At 39.7% G+C, this 20239-nt stretch overlaps 1 protein-coding gene across 1 annotated transcript in view; it reads right to left on the minus strand.

Annotated features, from left to right (window-relative positions):
* LOC137243044 (general transcription factor 3C polypeptide 3) overlaps positions 1 to 19597 on the minus strand; it is a 35925-nt gene extending 16328 nt beyond the window's left edge. Inside the window, exons 1-2 of the mRNA XM_067770213.1 lie at positions 18690 to 19597; positions 13868 to 14917 (exon numbers count right to left, since the gene is read on the minus strand). Coding sequence (XP_067626314.1) covers positions 13868 to 14917; positions 18690 to 19472 — 1833 coding nt within the window. The 5' untranslated portion in view covers positions 19473 to 19597. The remainder of the gene's footprint in view (positions 1 to 13867; positions 14918 to 18689) is intronic.
* Positions 19598 to 20239: the final 642 nt, after the last annotated feature.

Here is a 20239-nt window from a genome sequence, read left to right on the forward strand (position 1 = left end):
CGCTGGTTGGCCATCATATATACTAACTGCCTCAGGCTTAACTATATCCCGAAGTCTTGACACACGGTTAGGGTTATTTTCATTCCGAAGGCCGGCAGAAGCTCTCATGTATCACCTAAGGATTTCAGGCCAATCAGTCTCTCGTCGTTTCTTCTTAAGACGTTTGAGCGGTTGATTGACCTGTACCTACGGGAAAGGATACCTCGGGGGTTACTGTCGGCTTCACAACATGCGTACTGCAAGGGCAGATCGACGGAAACGGCTCTCCATTCGATTGTAAAGCAAATAGAGGGGTCCCTAGAACACAAAGAGTATGCTCTGGGTGCCTTTCTAGACATCGAGGGAGCTTTTAACAATGTCTTACCGGGGTCAATCGAAAGAGCTCTGGTGGGTTTAGGAGTCGAGGCGGCTCTGGTTGAATTTATTAGCAAACTTCTATGCGGCAGAATTGTCGCAGCGGAGTGGGGAGGGGCCATAATTAAGAGGAAGGTGTGCAGGGGCACGCCACAGGGGGGTGTCCTATCTCCTCTCCTCTGGGTTGTGGTAGTCAACGAGCTTCTTGTGGAGCTGGAAGCCAATGGTTGTCGGGTGGTTGCCTATGCAGATGACCTCGCTATCCTAGTCAGAGGCAAATTTCTGGGCGCCCTGCGCGATGTTCTTCAGGGCTACCTGGATACTGTGGCTAGGTGGGCTGAATCATGTGGATTGGCGGTCAACCCGGGAAAAACGGAATTGGTCCTTTTCACAAGAAGATATAAGGTGCCCGATTTCAGAACTCCCTCGATTGGAGGGGTACCGTTGGTACTTTCTGATAGGGTTAAATATTTGGGGATTGTTTTGGACAAGAAACTGTCCTGGAGACCCAATTTGGAAGATCGGGCCAGGAAGGCCGCCATTGCCTTGTACTGCTGCAGAGGAGCTATCGGAAAGAGATGGGGACTCTCGCCAAGAATAGTACACTGGCTTTATGAGATGGTGGTCAAACCGATTCTGCTATATGGGGTGCTGGTCTGGTGGAAAGCACTGGACACGGCGAGCACCTCCAAAATGTTAGTGTCAGTGCAACGGACGGCGCTGATCGGTATCAGTGGCGCTCTCAGAACAACGCCTACCTTGGCACTGAACGATATGCTGAACATATACCCAGTAGATATTGCAGGAAAGGCGGCCGCGGCAAGGTCGTTGGTCAGGCTTCGTGATATGGGATATAGACTTTCTGACCGCGGACACTCTAGCCTTCTTACCAGTTTCGACTTCATCCCGGACAGAACGGACTACTGTATGCCGATAACAGCTCCCTATACAACCTTCACCCCAGTTATTCCAGAGAGAGAGGATTGGGGAAGAGGAATTATCTGGGGCATGGGGCCGGTTAACTTGTTCACGGATGGGTCAAAGCTGGATGGAAAGGTTGGTGGGGGGGTCTTTTGTCAAGAGCTAAATTTAAGCCGCAAGTTTAAGTTGGCTGATCACTGCAGTGTATTCCAAGCGGAAATTGCTGCGATTAAGGATGCGGTGGATGGAATGCTATCCAGTGCTACCACGGTTAGGGAATTTAACATCTACTCTGATAGCCAATCGGCTATCAAGGCCTTGAGCTCAACTACAGTGCGATCGAGGGTGGTCTGGGAGTGCCTGACCTCGCTTGCGATTGCATCGAATTATTTTACAATTAAGATTATCTGGGTCCCGGGCCATAGTGATATCCCGGGTAACTGTCAAGCGGATCTCTTAGCCCGCATCGGTACAACTGAACCGGATGAAGATGGCTGTAGGGACTTCGGGATCCCGCTGGCCACCTGTGGATTGCTCCTCCATAGCTGGGCCTCGAATCAGCTCAGCAAACGTTGGGCGGATACCACGTCTTGCAGGGTACCAAGATCTTTCTGGCCGAAAGTGGATGGCAGGAGGTCTGCTGAAATAATTGGGTTCACTAAGGCTCACCTATCAATGGTCATTGGGGTTTTGACAGGGCACTGTCCCATGGGTATCCATGCGGTACGTCTCAATATACTGGAAACTCCATCCTGCTGCAGCTGTATGGAGGATGATGAGGTGGAATCACCAAATCACTTTATGCTTGATTGTCCAGCTTTTGCCAGAATTAGGCGAAAGTACTTCGGTCGCGACTCACTTGGATCTCCCGAGGATATATCCAAGGTTGAGATCGGTATCATTCGGAGCTTTATCGTTGCTACCCAACGATTCTCTAAGTAGCTGGATCTAGGTCACCGTTATTTTTGGTGTATGTGGTATCACAACGGACCTTCGTGTTGTCCAAGTGAGCTATCCTTATCAGGGCAGCTACCACCTAACCTATCCTAACAGCGGAACACAGTTCAATGTAAACATTTCGTTCAGAAGCAACAGCAGGAATTACTCAACTTATTAAATGATCATGACGAATATTTTGCAGAAGGCATATCTACTCTGGGGAGATCCAAAATTACATCAATGGACATACGTGTTACGACTGAGAGCCCTATAGTGGGTAAACGGTACCAGGTACCTTTTGTAAAACAATGTGAACTTTCGAGAATATTAAAAGAACTTCTAGACAATAACATTATTCGACGCAGTTCTTCTTCACACGCCGTGTTGGTAGCAAAGGCCAATGGTGAAAGCAGGATCTGCGTAGACTACCGTGCATTGAATGCAACTACTGTAAGGAAACATTTTCCCATGCCAGCGGTTGAGGAGCAATTGGCTAAGTTAAGTGGCGGACAATTTTGTTGTGTAGCGCAAACCACTCAAGGGCTTGCCAGCGCAACATATAGCTTCTCCAACTGTCAACCTCACCTACCCGTGGCGAATCGTGTTTCATTAACAGCCGAGGCTCTGTCGACCCCGAACTCCTCATGGATCTAGAGAGTGGGAGGGCGGGATGGCCTAGAAGATCGCATGTGGTCATACCCAAGATGATCGGGCTTGGTACCGGAACGTACCGGATCTACAACCGACAAAGGACCATCAACAGCGATAACACTCCCCAAGGCCTTTGGGGAGCAACCTTATCACTACAACAACAACAACAGTGTCTTTATCGCTACAAAAGAGAGAATGAATTGGCAGCAACGATTTAATTAACCCCATCAGCAACCGACACGATATAACAAAGGCGACTTAGTTATGATTACCAATGTATCAACAGCCACAGTCAAACAAGTTAGATGCAAAATACAGAGGCCCATATATAGTTATAAAGGTTTTGGATTATGACCGATATATTGTTGAAGATATACCGGATGTACCTGTAACTCAAAGATATTGCTGCGGAATTATTTCAAGTGATCAAATGAAACGTTGGTGCCAGCTTATTCCAGAACTTGAGATAGAGAATAGCTATGATAGATAGTTCAACCGACGATTAATCGAGGCCGCTTAATTGAAGTCAGGAGAGGCCGAACTGTAAGATACTTTGTCTTGATAAAATACTGTATCACAGGCTATCAAGTAGACGAGATATTAATTTAGGTTTGGTCACAATTTTTCAGTTGAATTAAATGTTTAATGTTCAAGCGAATTGAGTACATAGTACAGGTCTACAAGTAGGATATGTAACAGCACGCACATACACAGCCACGCTCACCTGATAAAATGGTTGTTCTCGATATATCTTCACATTGAAAACGGGAACATGAAAGAAAAGAGAAGAGGAGGAAACAGAGGAAATGGGAAGAAAATTATAGAAAGTTGGAGGCAAGCCGGAAAAGTCAAAAGAACAAGAGAACGATGCGGAGTGAGAGTGAAAGTAAGAATAAGGGTAATGGTTTGAAACAAAGAAGTTAAAAAAGGTTAACGGGAGGATTAAGAATAAAAATCAGATTAAGGGGTTTTAAAATATTATCAGCCCGATTTTAAACCAAAAATTCCGTGCGAGTTTCTTCCCTTCTCCCATTCCTCGTATTCTAAATAAAAATTCCTTGTGAGTTTTTTCACTTTTCCCTTTCCTCTTATTCTGAACAATGTTCGAAAAAGCGGAAACCGGTTACGGGAGAAAAGTAGGTATTATGAATGTGAGGGAGAGGGAGATTTCTCTGCCATTTCATAGGAGTTTTTTCACTAGTTAAATTAAAGGGAATGCATCAAAATAGTTAAAGGAAATTGGTTATTTTAAGAAAGAACACTTATTTGTACAAATTTGTGCTAAAATATGTATTTACATTCTACTACAATATTTTCACTGTTAATACAACAACAACCACAATATTCTTTATTTTAAGTCGAAAAGTATATCATAAGCAACGGAAGAGCTCTTTGTATATTTGATGCAGCCATCCAGAAATTTCGCAAGGATTTTTTAAGGCTTAATTAGATTTTGGCATATGGCGAAAGGCGAACTCAACTCGACGTAGCTGCCAGAAAATTGCTTTGCAGAATGAAAGCTGGCAACTCCGGCGGATTTGTCTTATCCCGCCGTCTTCTTCTTATGCTCCTCTGTTGATGTTGCTGTGGCACCAATTCATTACTCATTTCAGTGAATACCACATGAAATGCAATAATGTGCATTGTTTATATCTTATTTCTTAATTTCAAACAAATTCGCAACAATAATTAAACTTTTCAATTTTTTAAACAAAATAAGAAATGCGCAACGAAATTTCAATTGACAAAACAGCTGACTACGAAAATTCGAAATTCCTATTCTCCAATTTTTCTTCTCCCTAGGAGAAAAGAATTGGAGGAATTTTTCCGCGGGAATAAAAAAATCCGCGAGAACAAAATTCCGCGAGAATATTTAGAATTGGTCTGTATATAAATTTACATTTATAAGCTTCTAACCAAAGTTCCATTTCGGATAATTTTGCGTTTTATTTCAAGCGTTTTGTAAACGAAAAATTTGCTTTTATAAGTTTAATATTTATTTCCTTAAGCTTTTTAATTTTTGCTTTGCTTGCTGGAATACTACAATATGAATTTGAGGAACACCAATACTATTTTGCTAGTTTTTTACTACCTTAGCAATGTAATGTGTCGAAGAGTAAAACCCGATATATTTTCACATTGAAAAGGGGAACATGGAAGAAAAGAGACGACGAAACAGAGGAAATGGGAAAAAGTAGAGAAATTTGGAGGGAAGTCGGAAAAGTATAAAGAAAAAGAGAACAATGAGGAGTGAGTGTGAATTAAAGAATAAGTATAATGGTTTGAATCAAAGAAGTTAAAAAAGGTTAAAAGGTAATCTTCTAAGGATAAGATTAAGAGTAATGGTGAGAGATAGACTTGGATATTAGCAAGAGCGGGATGACTATGAGGAAAAGCGGGAAGATTTACGCTAGACCGAAAGGGGTTGGGAAATTGAATGAACAGAATAAGGTAAACTAGAAAATGCAGTGGGGACAGGAAGTAAGAGGGTTAGACAGAGGAGAGGCAGGTGGATAGATAAAGAAATTCAGAGCATTGTCTCTTGGGTTGGATCATACAGCTGGGAGTATTTCATGTGGCTTAGTCCAATTGGGACATTATAATTGCTAGTAAATAGAACTATATCGTTTTTTTCCGCGTTGGCTTTAACCAGACTCCAGATTCCCAGGCATGTACGTCCCGAAGTACCTGATCCATCAGAAAGCTGATTGTTGTTAGACATCTGCCGCTTATGATGGATGAAACTTCATCTCCATATGCCGTAAGTTTCCTGGTTCTCTGTCGAACCGCCTAAGCAATTGGTTTATAACCAGCGTCCACAGCATTGGTGATAATGATTTGTGAAATCTAAGCTTAAATATAATTTATACCTATATGTAAGCCAATTCTATATATATGGCAAATGTTATGACACCTGTTTATTGTACGATAAAATATATCGCCATCTTAATGTCATTCTGGCCGTAGCGGGTTGGGGGGTCAGAATATACCCACGGTAGGTATGTTTGTCGTAAGAGGCGACTTAAATACCCAATAGATTCAAGGGGTTGCGTAGCGCAACCCTTTCAGGTTGCCAGCGCAATATATAGCTTCTCCAATCCCTACCTATCCGTAGCGAATCCTGTTGAAGCCGAGGTTCTGGCGACCCTCATGGATCTAGGGGGCGGGAGGGCGGTATGGCCTAGAAGGTAGTATGTGGTCATAACAAATCGTTCCCGAGATGATCGGGCTCGGTACCGGAACGTACCGGATCTGCATCCGGCGATGGACCATGAACATCGATAACACTCCCCAAGGCCTTCGGGGAGTGTCCTTATCGCTACAACAACAATAACAACAACAACAACCATCCTAATGTAGGGATGTAAGGAGTTGATAAGCGCAATACAAAGTTTTATAGCTTCAAAGCTTCCGCAACCCAGGGAGGGCTTGATGGCCAAGAAGGTTTAATGTGGTCACATTAATCGTTCCCGAGATGGTCGGTTTAGTACCTTGTTGTTGTTGTTGTTGTAGCGATAAGGTTTCTCCCCGAAGGCTTTGTACAGTATTATCGGTACGCTCTGGTAACACGAGACCATTAAGGTGCTAGCGCGACCATCTCGGGAACGATTTATCTGGCCACATTAAACCTTCAGTACCTTAATGGTGGTTTGTTACCGGAACGTCCCAGCTCTATGTATATCCGACAAAGGACCATCAACATCGATAACACTCCCCAAAGTCTTCGGGGAGTGTCTTTATCGTTATGCGTTCGCTATTGCCAAACGGTACGGTTGTGTTTATTTCTGCTCCTTGAATTTTACATTTTAAAATGGTAAAACTATATTCAAATACTTTTTAAGAATAAATAATGTGTGAGACAGAGACTCAAAAAGCGGAAGCAGAAGTTGGTTTCAAGAATATTATACCAAATAAAGTTTGATTTTTTAAATTTAATATATTTGCGAGAAAGTGACTCTAAATAAAGAAAGCAAAACGCATACACTTACAAAGTTTGATACATATATATACATATATTCATTCTATATAAAAATGGAGAGTAAATGCGACAAGTGCATAAGTACAATACGTGGAGAAGTGTCAAAAATTCGTTGCGAAGGGGTGTGTGGGAAATATTAGGGGGACTCATGTAACCGTATAAATGCCTTATAAAGTGTGTAAACGTATAAATTTATCTAGTTTACGCACGAGCTGTCAAATTTTGTATGAAAAATCATTTACACAATTTGTATAAATTTACGCGCACATTTCATTGTGTAAACGCGATAAACTCAAAGGAATGCAACCTTGCAGACATTACAGCAGGCATTTTCATCAGAAATCTCCAACATCAGCAAGTAATTTACAAGAATATCTTAGTAAAGACGTTTTAGTTTTGATTTTTCACTTAATCTTGGTATTTTTTAATTTGTATAACAATCAAAAAAATTTTTTTGGAAATAATACAGCTGAAAAACAATCAAGTTTATCAAGAGTATTACTAGGTGCGTTCATATAACCGCGTGTGTAAATGGATATAATTTTACACCTTATAAGTTTATATGCTATCATGAGTCCCCCTATTATCATTTAGCACCAAAATGTTCTGGCATAGACCAATACAGTGTTAATAAATTAGACGAATGTGAAATGCTTAGATTTATGTGTAATGATTGTGTGCAGTATGTGCATAACGTAGATGACATTCTAAAAGATATGCAGATGGTAGTGAGCAAAAATGGCAAACAACTATCTGAGTACAGGAATGAATTTGATAATGCTCTCAAGAAACATGAAAGAGAAATAAAGCAAGTTTTAAAAGCAGTGGAAGTTGCATTTAGCGACAGAATTAAGGCAATGCAAAAAGCGCAAGAATCATGCGAAAAGAGTGTTGTAGAAGTGAACAAAATACGGGAAATTGCTGAAGGCTTCAAGCGAAGCAGCGAGCAGGTCTGTGATGAGTTGAAAACAACCAAGGATGACAATAAGAAAATGATTGAAGAAATAAGTAAAGAGAATAAAAAAATGTGCAATGAAATAAAGAAAAATGTTAATAGTGTTGAAGCCAAAGTGTCATACGCAGCGATAACAAAAAATGATGGACAAAAAAAAGAAGTGTTACCAGACATTAGAAAGAATCATCCCCTAATTTTCCGAAATAAAAAGCAAAATATAGAAATAACCAAAACTGACCTAAACTCGAAACTTGATTCTAAAGGGCTGCAAATAACTAATATAGTAGCAAGGCAAAGCGGGGTTGTTATTGCTGAAAGCGAAAATGACCATGAGCGTGACAAAATAAAAAATGCCATTGAGAACAATCTGGGAAATAACTATGAGGTTAAGATTCCCAAAAAAGTGAAACCAGCAGTCATGGTGACTGGTATAAATTTTAAATATAGCGACGAGGAACTGGTGCAAAGAATTAAACGACAAAACATTTGTTTAAGTGAAACGGACATCAAAATTGTTAAGCAATATGAAGTGAAAAAGAACGCGAAAAACTATTATAATGCTGTGATAGAAATGAATGTTGAAGCGTTCGCAAATGTACTAGCTGGAGAGAGGCTTAATGTATGTTGGGAACGTTGCCGAGTATATGATGCAGTGCAGGTATTGTGTTGTTTTAAATGCAAAGGCTTCAATCACAAAGCGGCTGACTGCAAGGAAAAGGAAGTATGCACAAAATGCTTGGGTGAGCATAAACATACACAATGCATAAAGGATGCAGTAAACAAATGCATTAACTGCATACGAGCAAACAAGGAGCTGAATTTAGGACTTGACGAAAACCATGATACTCTGGATAGAACTTGTCCCGTATAGCAACAAAAGCTAGATGCAAGGAAAAGGAAAGTTGTTTATTAGCAACCCAAGAAAATCCTTACTGCAGCGCAAAAGTCAAAATATTATTTAAATCGAGATATATATACAACTTAATATATACAACTTACAATATATACAACTTGGAATGCATTTATCTTAATATTAGTAGTATCATAGCAAATAAAATCGAGCTGCAACGTCTTATTGAAATAAGAAGACCAAGTATTGTGTTATGTACGGAAACGTGTACAACAAAACATATCTTGGATTCTGAACTTAGTATTCCGACATACAAATGCATTCGTTGCGACTCTCAAAGTAGGCATACTGGCGGTGTTGTCATGTATGTGAATGAAAATATACAATGTAGCATAGTTTGTAATAAAGCTATCAACATGAATGTGTGGTGCATTATTGTAAAAATAAACAAATGCGCTTTAAAATGGAAAATCGGTGTACTATATCACTCACCAAGTAGCTGTGACTCCACCTTTATTACTTATCTAAATGAAATCATCACTGAACATCTCAAGGAGGCGGATAATAATTTAATAATTGGTGATTTTAATATCAATGTAAATGTATCGTCAACATACTCAAACCAGCTAACAAGTTTATTTGCACAAATGGCAATGATACAAATGATAAACTTCGACACAAGGATAACAGAGTACTCGTCTACAAGAATTGATTTGCTATTCAGTAACAATGATAAAGTTAAAGCAGTAAATATAGGTGAACATCGCATTTCTGACCATGAGACAATCCACTTCGAAGTGCCAACCACAAAGCTTTGTAAAATGAGAAGGTATGCTACTGTTACATGTTGGGAGTACTATAGTGCTGAAAATCTTTTAACTTTGCTACGAACATGCGATTTCAGCTTTATGTCAATTTCCGGAGTAGAAACTAAAACTAAAGCCCTAAACGAAGTTTTAACTGTGGCTATGCAAGCACTGACTTATATAAAGAGGACCCAAATACAGATAAGAAATAAGTGGTACGACCGAGAATTAACAAACCTGCATAAAAGAAAAATAGAATCTTATAAAACTGCTCGAAATACTGGATTTTGGGACGAATATAACGTCATTAAGAAAATATATAAAAGAACCATAATTTATAAAAAAAAAGAAATACATGGAAGATAAAGTAAATCATAACAATGGCGATATGAAACGTATGTGGAAGTGTCTGAAAGACCTCGTCGAGCTTAATGATGTTAAAAAACATATCACTAAAATTGTAATTAACGGTGAATGCCTGGAAAAGGAATATGATATAGCTAATGCCCTAAATAACTTTTTTATACAAAGTATTGTTGAAATTAATGATAGCATCGAAGAAATTGTAAATGGGGATGAAATAAGCGCAAATTATAGTAATCCATTTGAAATATTTAGATTTACTGACATTGTAGTGGACGATATTATTATTATCACAAAATCACTTAAAAACAAATATGGCGGCGACAAGCTTTTTTCGGAGGGTGTCGTTAAAGATGCCATGACATATACTGCTAATTTCTACAAAGACATAATTAACGAATCCTTAAACAGCGGTATTGTACCTAGTTACTGGAAAATTTCAACAATAATACCTGTTGAAAAAGTAAAAAATACAATGAAACCTGAGGAACTACGTCCAATTAACACGTTACCTACAGATGAAAAAATTATGGAGACAGTGGTGAATGATCAACTTGTGGCATACTTAGAGAAGCACAATGTGATTATCCCAGAACAATCGGGATTCAGGAGGAGCCATTCTTGTGAAACAGCGTTGAATATGGTAATTGTAGATTGGAAAGAAGACATGGCGGACAAAAAATTTACGGTGTCTGTCTTCTTGGATTTAAAACGGGCTTTTGAAACTGTCGATAGATCTGAGCTATTGGACGTTATGTTTAAAATTGGTATAAGAGGAAAGGCGTTGGAATGGTTCCGGAGTTATTTGGGTGACAGAAAACAGAGAACGATAATTGGAAAGGAGGTTTCATCAGTGGTGGATGTTAACATTGGTTTACCACAAGGCTCGGTCTTGGCGCCAATATTGTTTACATTGTATATCAATGATATCAAAAGATGCTTAAAATATTGTAAAATACATCTATTTGCGGATGATGCATTGCTTATCATAAGTGAAAAATATGCAGAATGTGCCATGCTGAAAGTACAAGAAGACCTGGATTCGCTATACAAATGGTTATGCCTTAGAAAACTGAAATTAAATGTCGAAAAAACTAAGTTCATGATATTTTGTAAAAACACTAATATCATAAGTAACAATAGTTTAAATAATATTACGCTGAAGGTAAAAAACATGGAAATCCAAAGAGTAGACAAAATTAAGTATTTAGGTGTTTTGATTGATGATAATCTAAATTTTGGAGAGCATGTAACTTATCTGGAAAGGAAAATTGCACAGAAAATAGGCTTCATGTATAGAACATGTAAACATATCAGTCAAAGTCATAAAATATTGGTATATCGTTCAATTATTGAACCACACTTTATTTATTGTCCTACTATTCTGCTATTAAGTAATGATATATATATTAAGAAACTTCAAATACAGCAAAACAAGGCAATGCGATTTATTTTAAAATGTCCTCCAAGAACGCCAAAAATTGTAATGCTCAATAGATTAAACTGGCTTAGTATTAAACAGTCAGTTAGTTATTTCACATTGAAATTTATATATACACGAACTTAGGTTAGGAATGTTACCGAATTACCTGAGTAGTAAAATACATTATAATCATGAAATCCACAATTATGGAACAAAAAATTGCAATAATATAAGACTGCCTAGAATAAGAACTGAGTTCGCCAAAAGGTCTCTTGAATATTTAGGGTATAAAATGTATAATGAGTTACCTTCTGATTTGAAAGACTGTGAAAATATTAGTAAGTTCAAAGAAAAATTGTTTTTATATTGTACGTCACTAAATGTGACATGAGTATTTATGTTTAATCTCCTATTTTAACCTAAACTAGGTCTTAAAGACCGTAATAATAAATAAATAAATAAATAATAAAAAAAAAATAAAATACAATCTTACTGTGCTAATAATTATTTCTTAAATAAATGAAATGAAATACATATATAACCCCCCCCCCCCTCTGCGGTGTTCCACTGTTTACACTTTTGATGCCTCGTATAGACCCCATTGCGAAGTAACCATTCTGCAGCTTAACATGGAGCTGATCCAATTTGTTAAAGCTGGAGGAATCTCAATGGAGTTGATACTGTCCATGATTGCTCTTTTCGAGACATTGTTGAAAGCTTCTACAATGTCCAGAAAACACCAAGAGCATATTTCTCGTGTTCCAGAACTTATCGAATTGAGAAAAATTCCTCGTTCATATTTGATGTTATATACACATCTATTAATCTCTCTAGGGTTTTGAGAAAAAAAGATGTCAAGCTTATAGGTCTGTAGTCTTTCGGCTGCAGAGGACTGGCTTTTCCCGCTCTCAGTATGAAGACTACTCGAGCCGTTCTCCAAGATTGTTGTGTTTTTAAGTCAGAGTTAATTTTAAAATTTGTCAAAAAAAGTGTAATGGTTTAACCCTTCATTTGAATTTAGATGAAATAATAACTTGTCGCTCTCCAATTTGGCCTAATGGTATTATTTTCTTTCAAAAAATACCAATTATGTAGGGCTGCCAGACGTCCCGGTTTTCCGGGACATGTACCGGTTTTAGGCCATTTGTCCCGGTGTCCCGGTCCAACCCTAAAAAGTCCCGGTTTTCGTTTAGGTGTCGCGGTTTTTAAATCTAAATAAAGAGTCATGAAATCTACCAACTATTCGGGTTCCTTATAATGTGCGCTCCAACTAGTCTGAATACAAGTACCAATGACCGACTTTAATTGTAAAATTCTAGCGTCGCTAGATAGTTGCACATTGCGTAGTACACATATATAGATGTAAAGTATTCTTCCTAATTAGCTAACATAACTAAAGAAAAGGAGAGAAAAACAATTTACTTAAAATAGTTCAATATCTATATGCGATACCTGGTTATAATGCTAATGCGGATTGAATTTTTTCTCTTGTTTCATCTCAATGGACAAAGGAAAGAAATTCGTTGAATATCAGCACATTAGACCGTATTATTCAATGCAAATTCAACTTAAGACTGACTTGCACAGGATTTTACAATTATATTAAAAATAAGCCAGAAATTTTGGAACAAGTTCTGTGCAACGAAAAATATATGACTGTTTAATTTTATAATAAAAAATAAATGTAAGGCGCGATAACCTCCGAAGAGATCTAAGGCCGAGCTTCTCTTCCAATTTGCGTCGGGCTCCTCTTGATTTTCCCTACAAATTGGCCGGATGGGATCTACATGTTTTATGCCGACTCCGAACGGCATCTGCAAGGCAGATGAGTTTTCACTTAGAGCTTGTCATGGCAGAAATACACTCGGAGTGCTTGTCAAACACAGCCGAGGGGCGACCCCGCTTAGAAAAATTTTCTTCTAATTGAAAAACCTTATTTCTAAAATTTTGATGTCGCTTTGCCCGGGGTGTGAACCCGAGTGTATTTCTGCGATGACAAGCTCTAAGTGAAAACTCATCTGCCTTGCAGATGCCGTTCGGAGTCGGCATAAAACAAGTAGGTCCCGTCCCGCCAATCTGTAGGATAAATTAAAAGGAGCACGACGCAGATTGGAAGAGAAGCTCTGCCTAAAATCTCTTCTGAGGTTATCGCGCCTTACATTTATTTATTTTTTTACTTTAGAAGTATTTATTTTGAATAGTAGTTGTGATTAGCTGTTTTACCTGTACCTGGAAGGTATATCATTTGTTTATGGTTTTATTTTTGTGCTGTGTAAATAAAAAATAATACTTATGTGCGTAAATAAAAAAACATTTTAATGTTTTTTTTTTTTTTGTGGGGAGGGGGGGGGGGGGGTGTATATTTCTTGAATTTTCAAAGTGTCCCGGTTTTGCCACATGGGAACCTGGTAGCCCTACAATTATGTCCATTTACCGGAAAAGTTTTTTGGATTTCTGGGAGCTTATACAGCCCTGTGTGGTAGCCCAGATAGTGTGCTTTTCCACTCAAAAAACCTCATCTCCACTTTGAAGAACGTCGTGTTTTGAGGAACTAATTTTTATTTTATAAATTATAACTATTTGGATACCCGAATGAAACCTCACTGCTTAATGGCTTTTTACTCACCTGCAGTTCCGTATCTGTATCCTGCGCAATATTACGCATCTGCAATATGACTTTAATTCCTTCGGCATTGAAGAAACTACTGCCATTTGACACTGCTAGTAGTTCTTCACGATTACGTAACTTAATTGAATGACGTGATAGCAAAGCATATCCTACTTCAAGAAATTCATCTATTTTACCTATTTGTTGCAACATCAAACAACGTTCATAGAGCAGGCGTGCATTCAGCGGTTGATTATCGCTTTCACCGGCTTGTTCAAGTGCCTTAACTGCTTCCGCATGTCGTCCCTGTTGTTTCAACATAGCTGACAACGTAAATTTCGCTTCATAACAAAATGGTGCAAGCTCCACGACACGTGTATACGTTTCAATTGCTTCATTGATACGACTTAAATTACGCAAACATTCAGCTTGACGTAGCCAAACAAATGCTGGACATTCAATTGTATCACCATTTATTGCAGGACCCAACAATTTCAAAGCTTCGCCATATTTATGTTCTTGCATTAGAGCTTCTGCTATATCAATATACAAATCGAGACGTTCATTTGTCACCGGCATATGTTCATGTACATTTTGTATGAGGTAGCCAATTAAATGATTTGCTTGTAAATGTATTAGACTAACACAAAGTTTTGCACGAAAATCCGGTATAAAATCATTGGGTATAACACAAAAGAATATCAATTCCAAATCATTTTCTCGCTGCGTTTCCAGTTCCAGTGCAGTGTGTTCTCGTAAACAACGCAATACTAGGGCATATGATTTATTAAAGATTAGCAAATCCATATAGAGGTTGAGATCTTCGAGTGTAAAATGTTGGCCACAGATTCTGTAAGCAATATCCATAGCTTCAAGAGCGATAGCATGTTTGGACATACCATGGAAATGGTGGGCAACAGACTTAGCAACCTTTAAACATAAGTCTACTTCTGAAGATGGTATATGTGGTATCATATGCAAATAAGTCAGCATGGCATTATGTGTTTCACCCATCTCTTCGAGCATACGTGCTTTCCGTAAACGTAAATCATAATCTTTCGGATTTGCCTTGAAAAAATACGAGTTTTTGATTAGTCAAGGGTAAGCCACATTTTTTTTTCTAAATCTAACTAGGCTAGACAAATTTTCCAACAAAGAAGGAACCATTAGAAGCGGTACAGGAGGTTTAAATTAAATTAAATGGGGTTACACTGAAATGACAGCCCTTGGTCGGGAAAAAAATCACGAGTCGCTCCAGTACATAGAACGGCTGCCGTGGGAAGCGATTTAAGGGACTGTTGAACGCAATACAAAGCTTAATAGATTCACAGTTTCCCCAAACCAATTGTCAATCTCTCATGTTACAAGTATGAAATTAGCAAATATATATCTGTTGTCACAAGCAATAATCGCCTAAGTCTTATTCTTTTACATGGAACTTAGGCAATTATAACTTAAGAACTGAAAGCTAAGGAAAGGTTAGTATCAAAAACTTCCCAGTCAGACTGGTCGAGATAAAAATGCCTTCTGATCTACAAGATAAGAAACGAGTGGAACCAGGCCCCACTTCCCGGCGGAGGCCGCAAACTTAGCGAGAGAACGTGACCTTATAAGACAGCTTGATCCAGGCGACCCCCAAATAAGGGATATAAACCAACGCATCAGATTGCTTGTGGATGGGATTCAAGGGGTGGTGTAGCGCAATATATAGCTTCTCCAACCCAATTGTCAACCTCACCTTCGAGCGGCGAATCCCGTTTCACTAACAGACGAGGCTCTGGCGACCCCAAGCTCCTCATGGAACTTGGGGGTGGGGAGGGAGGGATGGCCTGAAGGTTTAATGTGGCCATATAAATCGTTCCCGAGATGGTCGGGCCAGCACCTTAATGGTGCTGTTACCGGAGCGTATCGGATCTGTATCCGACAAAGGACCATCACATCGATAACACTCCCCAAAGCCTTCGGGGAGTAACCTAATCGCTACAACAACAACATTGCTTGTGGATGAACACAAGCGGGCGAAATGGGAGGAACACCTAAGAGGTTGTAACCTCTCTACCGGTGTGGGTAAACTTTGGTCCACCGTAAAGTCCCTATAGAATCCGACTAAGCACAAAGACAAAGTTTCCATCGCCTTTGGCGACAAAGTGCTGTCGGACGCGAAAAAATGCGCGAGCGCTTTCTGCCGACAATATATAATGCATCCTACGGTCGACAAAGATAGACGGAGAGCCAATAGACACGCACATAAACACTAATTCAGCGCGTCGCCAATCACCATCACCGCTAAAGAGGTTGAGGACGCCATTGGTCGTGCTAAACCATCCAAAGCAGACGGCATAGCCATGCCGATGCTTAAAAGCCTAGGGAAAGAGGGTTTCAAATATTTAGCGCATGTCTTCAACCTGTCTCTTTCCACCTTTGTCATACCTGAGAAATGGAAAATGGCCAAGGTGGTCCCGCTACTAAAGCCTGGGAAACCAGCTAACATAGGTGAGTCGTATCGTTCGATATCTCTCCTATCGCCAGTGGCAAAGACGCTTGAAGCCATTTTGCTCCCTTATTTCCAAGCAAATTTACAGCTAGCCCCTCATCAGCATGGCTTCAGAAAACTCCATAGCACTACCACCGCGCTAAATGCCATTAGCACCCAGATAAATTGCGGTTTACAGTACTCGTAGCGCTAGACCTATCAAAAGCTTTTGATACGGTCAACCATGGCTCGTTACTGCAAGACCTGGAAGGGTCTACCCTTCCCCCATGTCTTAAAAGGTGGACCGCAAATTATCTGGGTGGTCGGCAGGCATCGGTGCAATTTAGAAACGAAACATCAAAACCAAGGAGAATTAAACAAGGGGTGCTACAGGGTGGTGTCCTATCCCCACTTTTGTTTAATTTCTACATATCTAAGCTACCTTCACCACCGGAAGGAGTCACAATAGTTTCCTACGCCGATGACTGCACAATAATGGCCACAGGCCCAGGCCCAAAGATCGATGCGCTATGCAATAAAATAAACGGCTACCTCCCTGATCTCTCCAGTTTCTTCGCCTCGCGAAACCTGGCATTATCACCGACTAAATCTTCCGCGACCTTATTTACAACATGGACGTCCCAAATGTCGACCATTTTGAACATCCACGTCGATGGCACTACGCTACCGACTGTCCTACACCCCAAAATCTTGGGTGTGACGCTTGATCAGGATCTATATTTTGGTGAGCACGCAGCCGCAATTGTTCCGAGAATTCAGAGCCGTAACAAAATCCTCAAATCCCTCGCTGGCAGTACTTGGGGAAAAGATAAAGAAACGCTCATGACTACATACAAAGCAATCAGCCAGCCGATTACGTGCTACGCGCCACCCATATGGTCGCCAAGCCTAAAAATCACCCACTGGAAGAAACTACAGGCCTGCCAAAATACTGCTCTCAGAATCGCCACGGGCTGTCTTCTTATGTCCCCAGAACACCATCTGCATAATGAGGCGAGAATACTCTCCATCAGGGAGAGAAATGAGATGCTGACCAAACAGTTCCTGTTGAATACCCAGAAACCTGGGCATCCCAACAGACATCTGATTGATGAACCAGCACCGCCTAGGGGCTTAAGGAGTCATCTCCGTAAGCATTTTGAGGAAATACGGCACCTGAGAACCCAGCCGTATGAAGTGAAAAAACACAAGCAGGTCCTTGGTGAACACCATAAACAGGCGTCGGACCTTTATGCCGGGAATTGCCCGGTGAATCCAGTGCTTAACGAAAATTATCCAAAACTCGCGGAAGAGGAACGCATACTCCCCAGGGAAACGCGTGTCACTCTTGCTCAACTTCGTTCTGGATACTGTAACAGGTTAAACTCTTACCTATCCAGAATCAACCCCGACATACAAAATGTATGCCCCGCTTGCAATGTGTCCCCACATGACACCAACCATCTCTTCAATTGTAATGTGGAACCAACACCTCTAACACCCCTTTCCTTATGGTCCACCCCTGTTGAAACGGCAAGTTTCCTTCGACTCCCGTTAGAGGATATTGATGACAATTTGTGATTGGTCGCGGCTATTAGGTGGGGCGAGCATTGCTACAACAACAACAACAACAGTGGAACCAGGCGCAAGTCTTACGGTTTTAGACTAACAAAGATACTCTTATCACTAAAGAAAGGCATCTGTAGACTCATTGTGGTCAATACTACTGTTGTTACTTTCTTCTGGCGTCAAATGTTCCAAACCATTAGACCTCGTTCATGAGAGCAGATGTAGTGTCAGACATATTACAGAACGCTTCTAGTATTTTTCAGTTTGGTCGTTGAAAAATTGTCTGATAACACTATGGCTACACACAGTTTATGTGAGGGCCCTTCGGACCTCAAGTTCAACCTTACCCAACACCTAACTGTACATACATATCGTTAGATTACCTCACAAAGACTGTAACCAAAAAATTTAAAATTCTACAGGAAAAGCAATAAATAGTATTTCCACATTCACCACGTTGTTGTTTTTGTATTAATGAGAGTGTTATCGATGTTGAAGGGCCTTTCTCGGATATAGATCCGATACGTTCCGGTAACAAAGCCCCATTAACCAGCCCGACCATCTCGTGAACGATTAATATGACCCTCTTAAACCTTCTAGGCCATCCCTCTCTCCCCTCAACCTAGTGATGCAATGCCGCTTTAAAGTTTTACTGTGGGTATTAATCAAACTCGTGCAACCGCTGTTTCGAAAAAACTGTTAGTTAGGGCCTTTGTGGAATAAGCTAACGCTCCATATATGCACTTACTACGAGCAAGAGCGTTATCAGCCGATGGACAAACGTATATACAACCGTACCTTAATAGCTTTTGTATAAAATACGCGCGCGCGTTGCGCATTGCCCCTTGATATATGTAAGTCGGCTATGCGTATCCATTGATCACGATCATGTGGGTCTAAATGAGCTGCAATTGTTAGAAAATATAGATGCTTCTCTGTATCTCTCGACTCATAGATTTCTGCCAGAGTGAAGAATGGCTCCGCCGCCAAAGGATTTTGACGTACAATTTCCAAACAAATTTTCTCTGCAATATCAATTTGTCCACGTGCAAAACTTAAATTTGCTTCTCCCATTAATCCTTGCAGAGCTGCGTTTAGTACGGTACGCCGGCGCGTAGTGCTGCCACCGCCACCAGTTCTACTACGCAATTCAACATCACTTAAATATGTGTCGACTTGTTTAAGGTCAGATGTTGGTTTTTCTGGTGGCCCTTCAGCGGATGTTTCTGACCGAAGCAGTTTATTATAGCCATGCCTGCGATGTTCCTGTGCTTCTCTTTCGACTTTATCTACATCATCCTCTTCTTCATCACCCGGCCCAAGTTTGGTAAAATGTTCTGGGAAGTCAACTTCACCACGTAAGAAACGTTTGATCAGAACAGCTTCACCTTCGCTAACTATTGTGGTAGCACTGCCCGATGGTTCCAAATTACCATCATTGATATTGCTTGCGGTTGGTGTGCTTTGAGGTGTGATAATATCCAGCACTTTTATCGGCTCAGTTTCTGTAAATTCCAAAAGCTCTGATTCGGCAACATCGTTGGTAGATATCTCTTCAATTAAGAAGTCGCTTTTTTGCATTTTGTATGGTTAGACTTTATCGATAGAGTTATTGAAATCAAGCTAAATCTAAATTTTTATTTTATGATTTAAGAAAAAAACTAGTAAACATTGTAAACAATGGTTGAGGGTATATTTATAATTGTAAACTTTACCAAGTTGCGCAACTAACAGCTGATCGCTCAAAATTTGCACACACACACAAACATCACTAATGGCCATATTACGGAAATCTTAGGGAAATTGAAGTTAAATTTATAAACAGACATAAAATGTTATAATTTTGGAATATATAGCATCTAGGACACATTAATTGCAGTAATTGAAAGAAAATGTTTGCTAATACTCAAGTATTTAATTATTTTTTCTAAATTATCTTTAATATTGATGCAATGATTGATCCAATACAACTCTGGTCTTCCTACTGTTCTCCATTCCACTCCTTTCGAGTGCCTATTTTCACGGCCGGCGAGTGCCTTCCACTCTATTCGCAACATAACCTCGAATTAAGCTGCCAAACAACAATGCTAGTCAAGAAATTTTGCAACCCAGGCATTTTTTTAGTATATAGTTCGTCAGCTTAAAAAGAGGTAATCATTGTTTTCTATTAGTTTGGCAGTTTAAATTGAGGTTATGTTGCGAATAGAGTGGAAGGCAGTGAAATAGGCAGTCGAATGACATATAATGAAGGAATGGTTTTCGGAGCTTCTTCAAAGTTAAAAAAAAATTATAAAAGCTTTAAGATAAATAAAAATATTGTTTTAATAACAACAAAAACGTCTTATATA

This window comes from Eurosta solidaginis, chromosome 3 (genome assembly GCF_040869045.1).
Source record: "Eurosta solidaginis isolate ZX-2024a chromosome 3, ASM4086904v1, whole genome shotgun sequence".
NCBI lineage: Eukaryota > Metazoa > Arthropoda > Insecta > Diptera > Tephritidae > Eurosta > Eurosta solidaginis.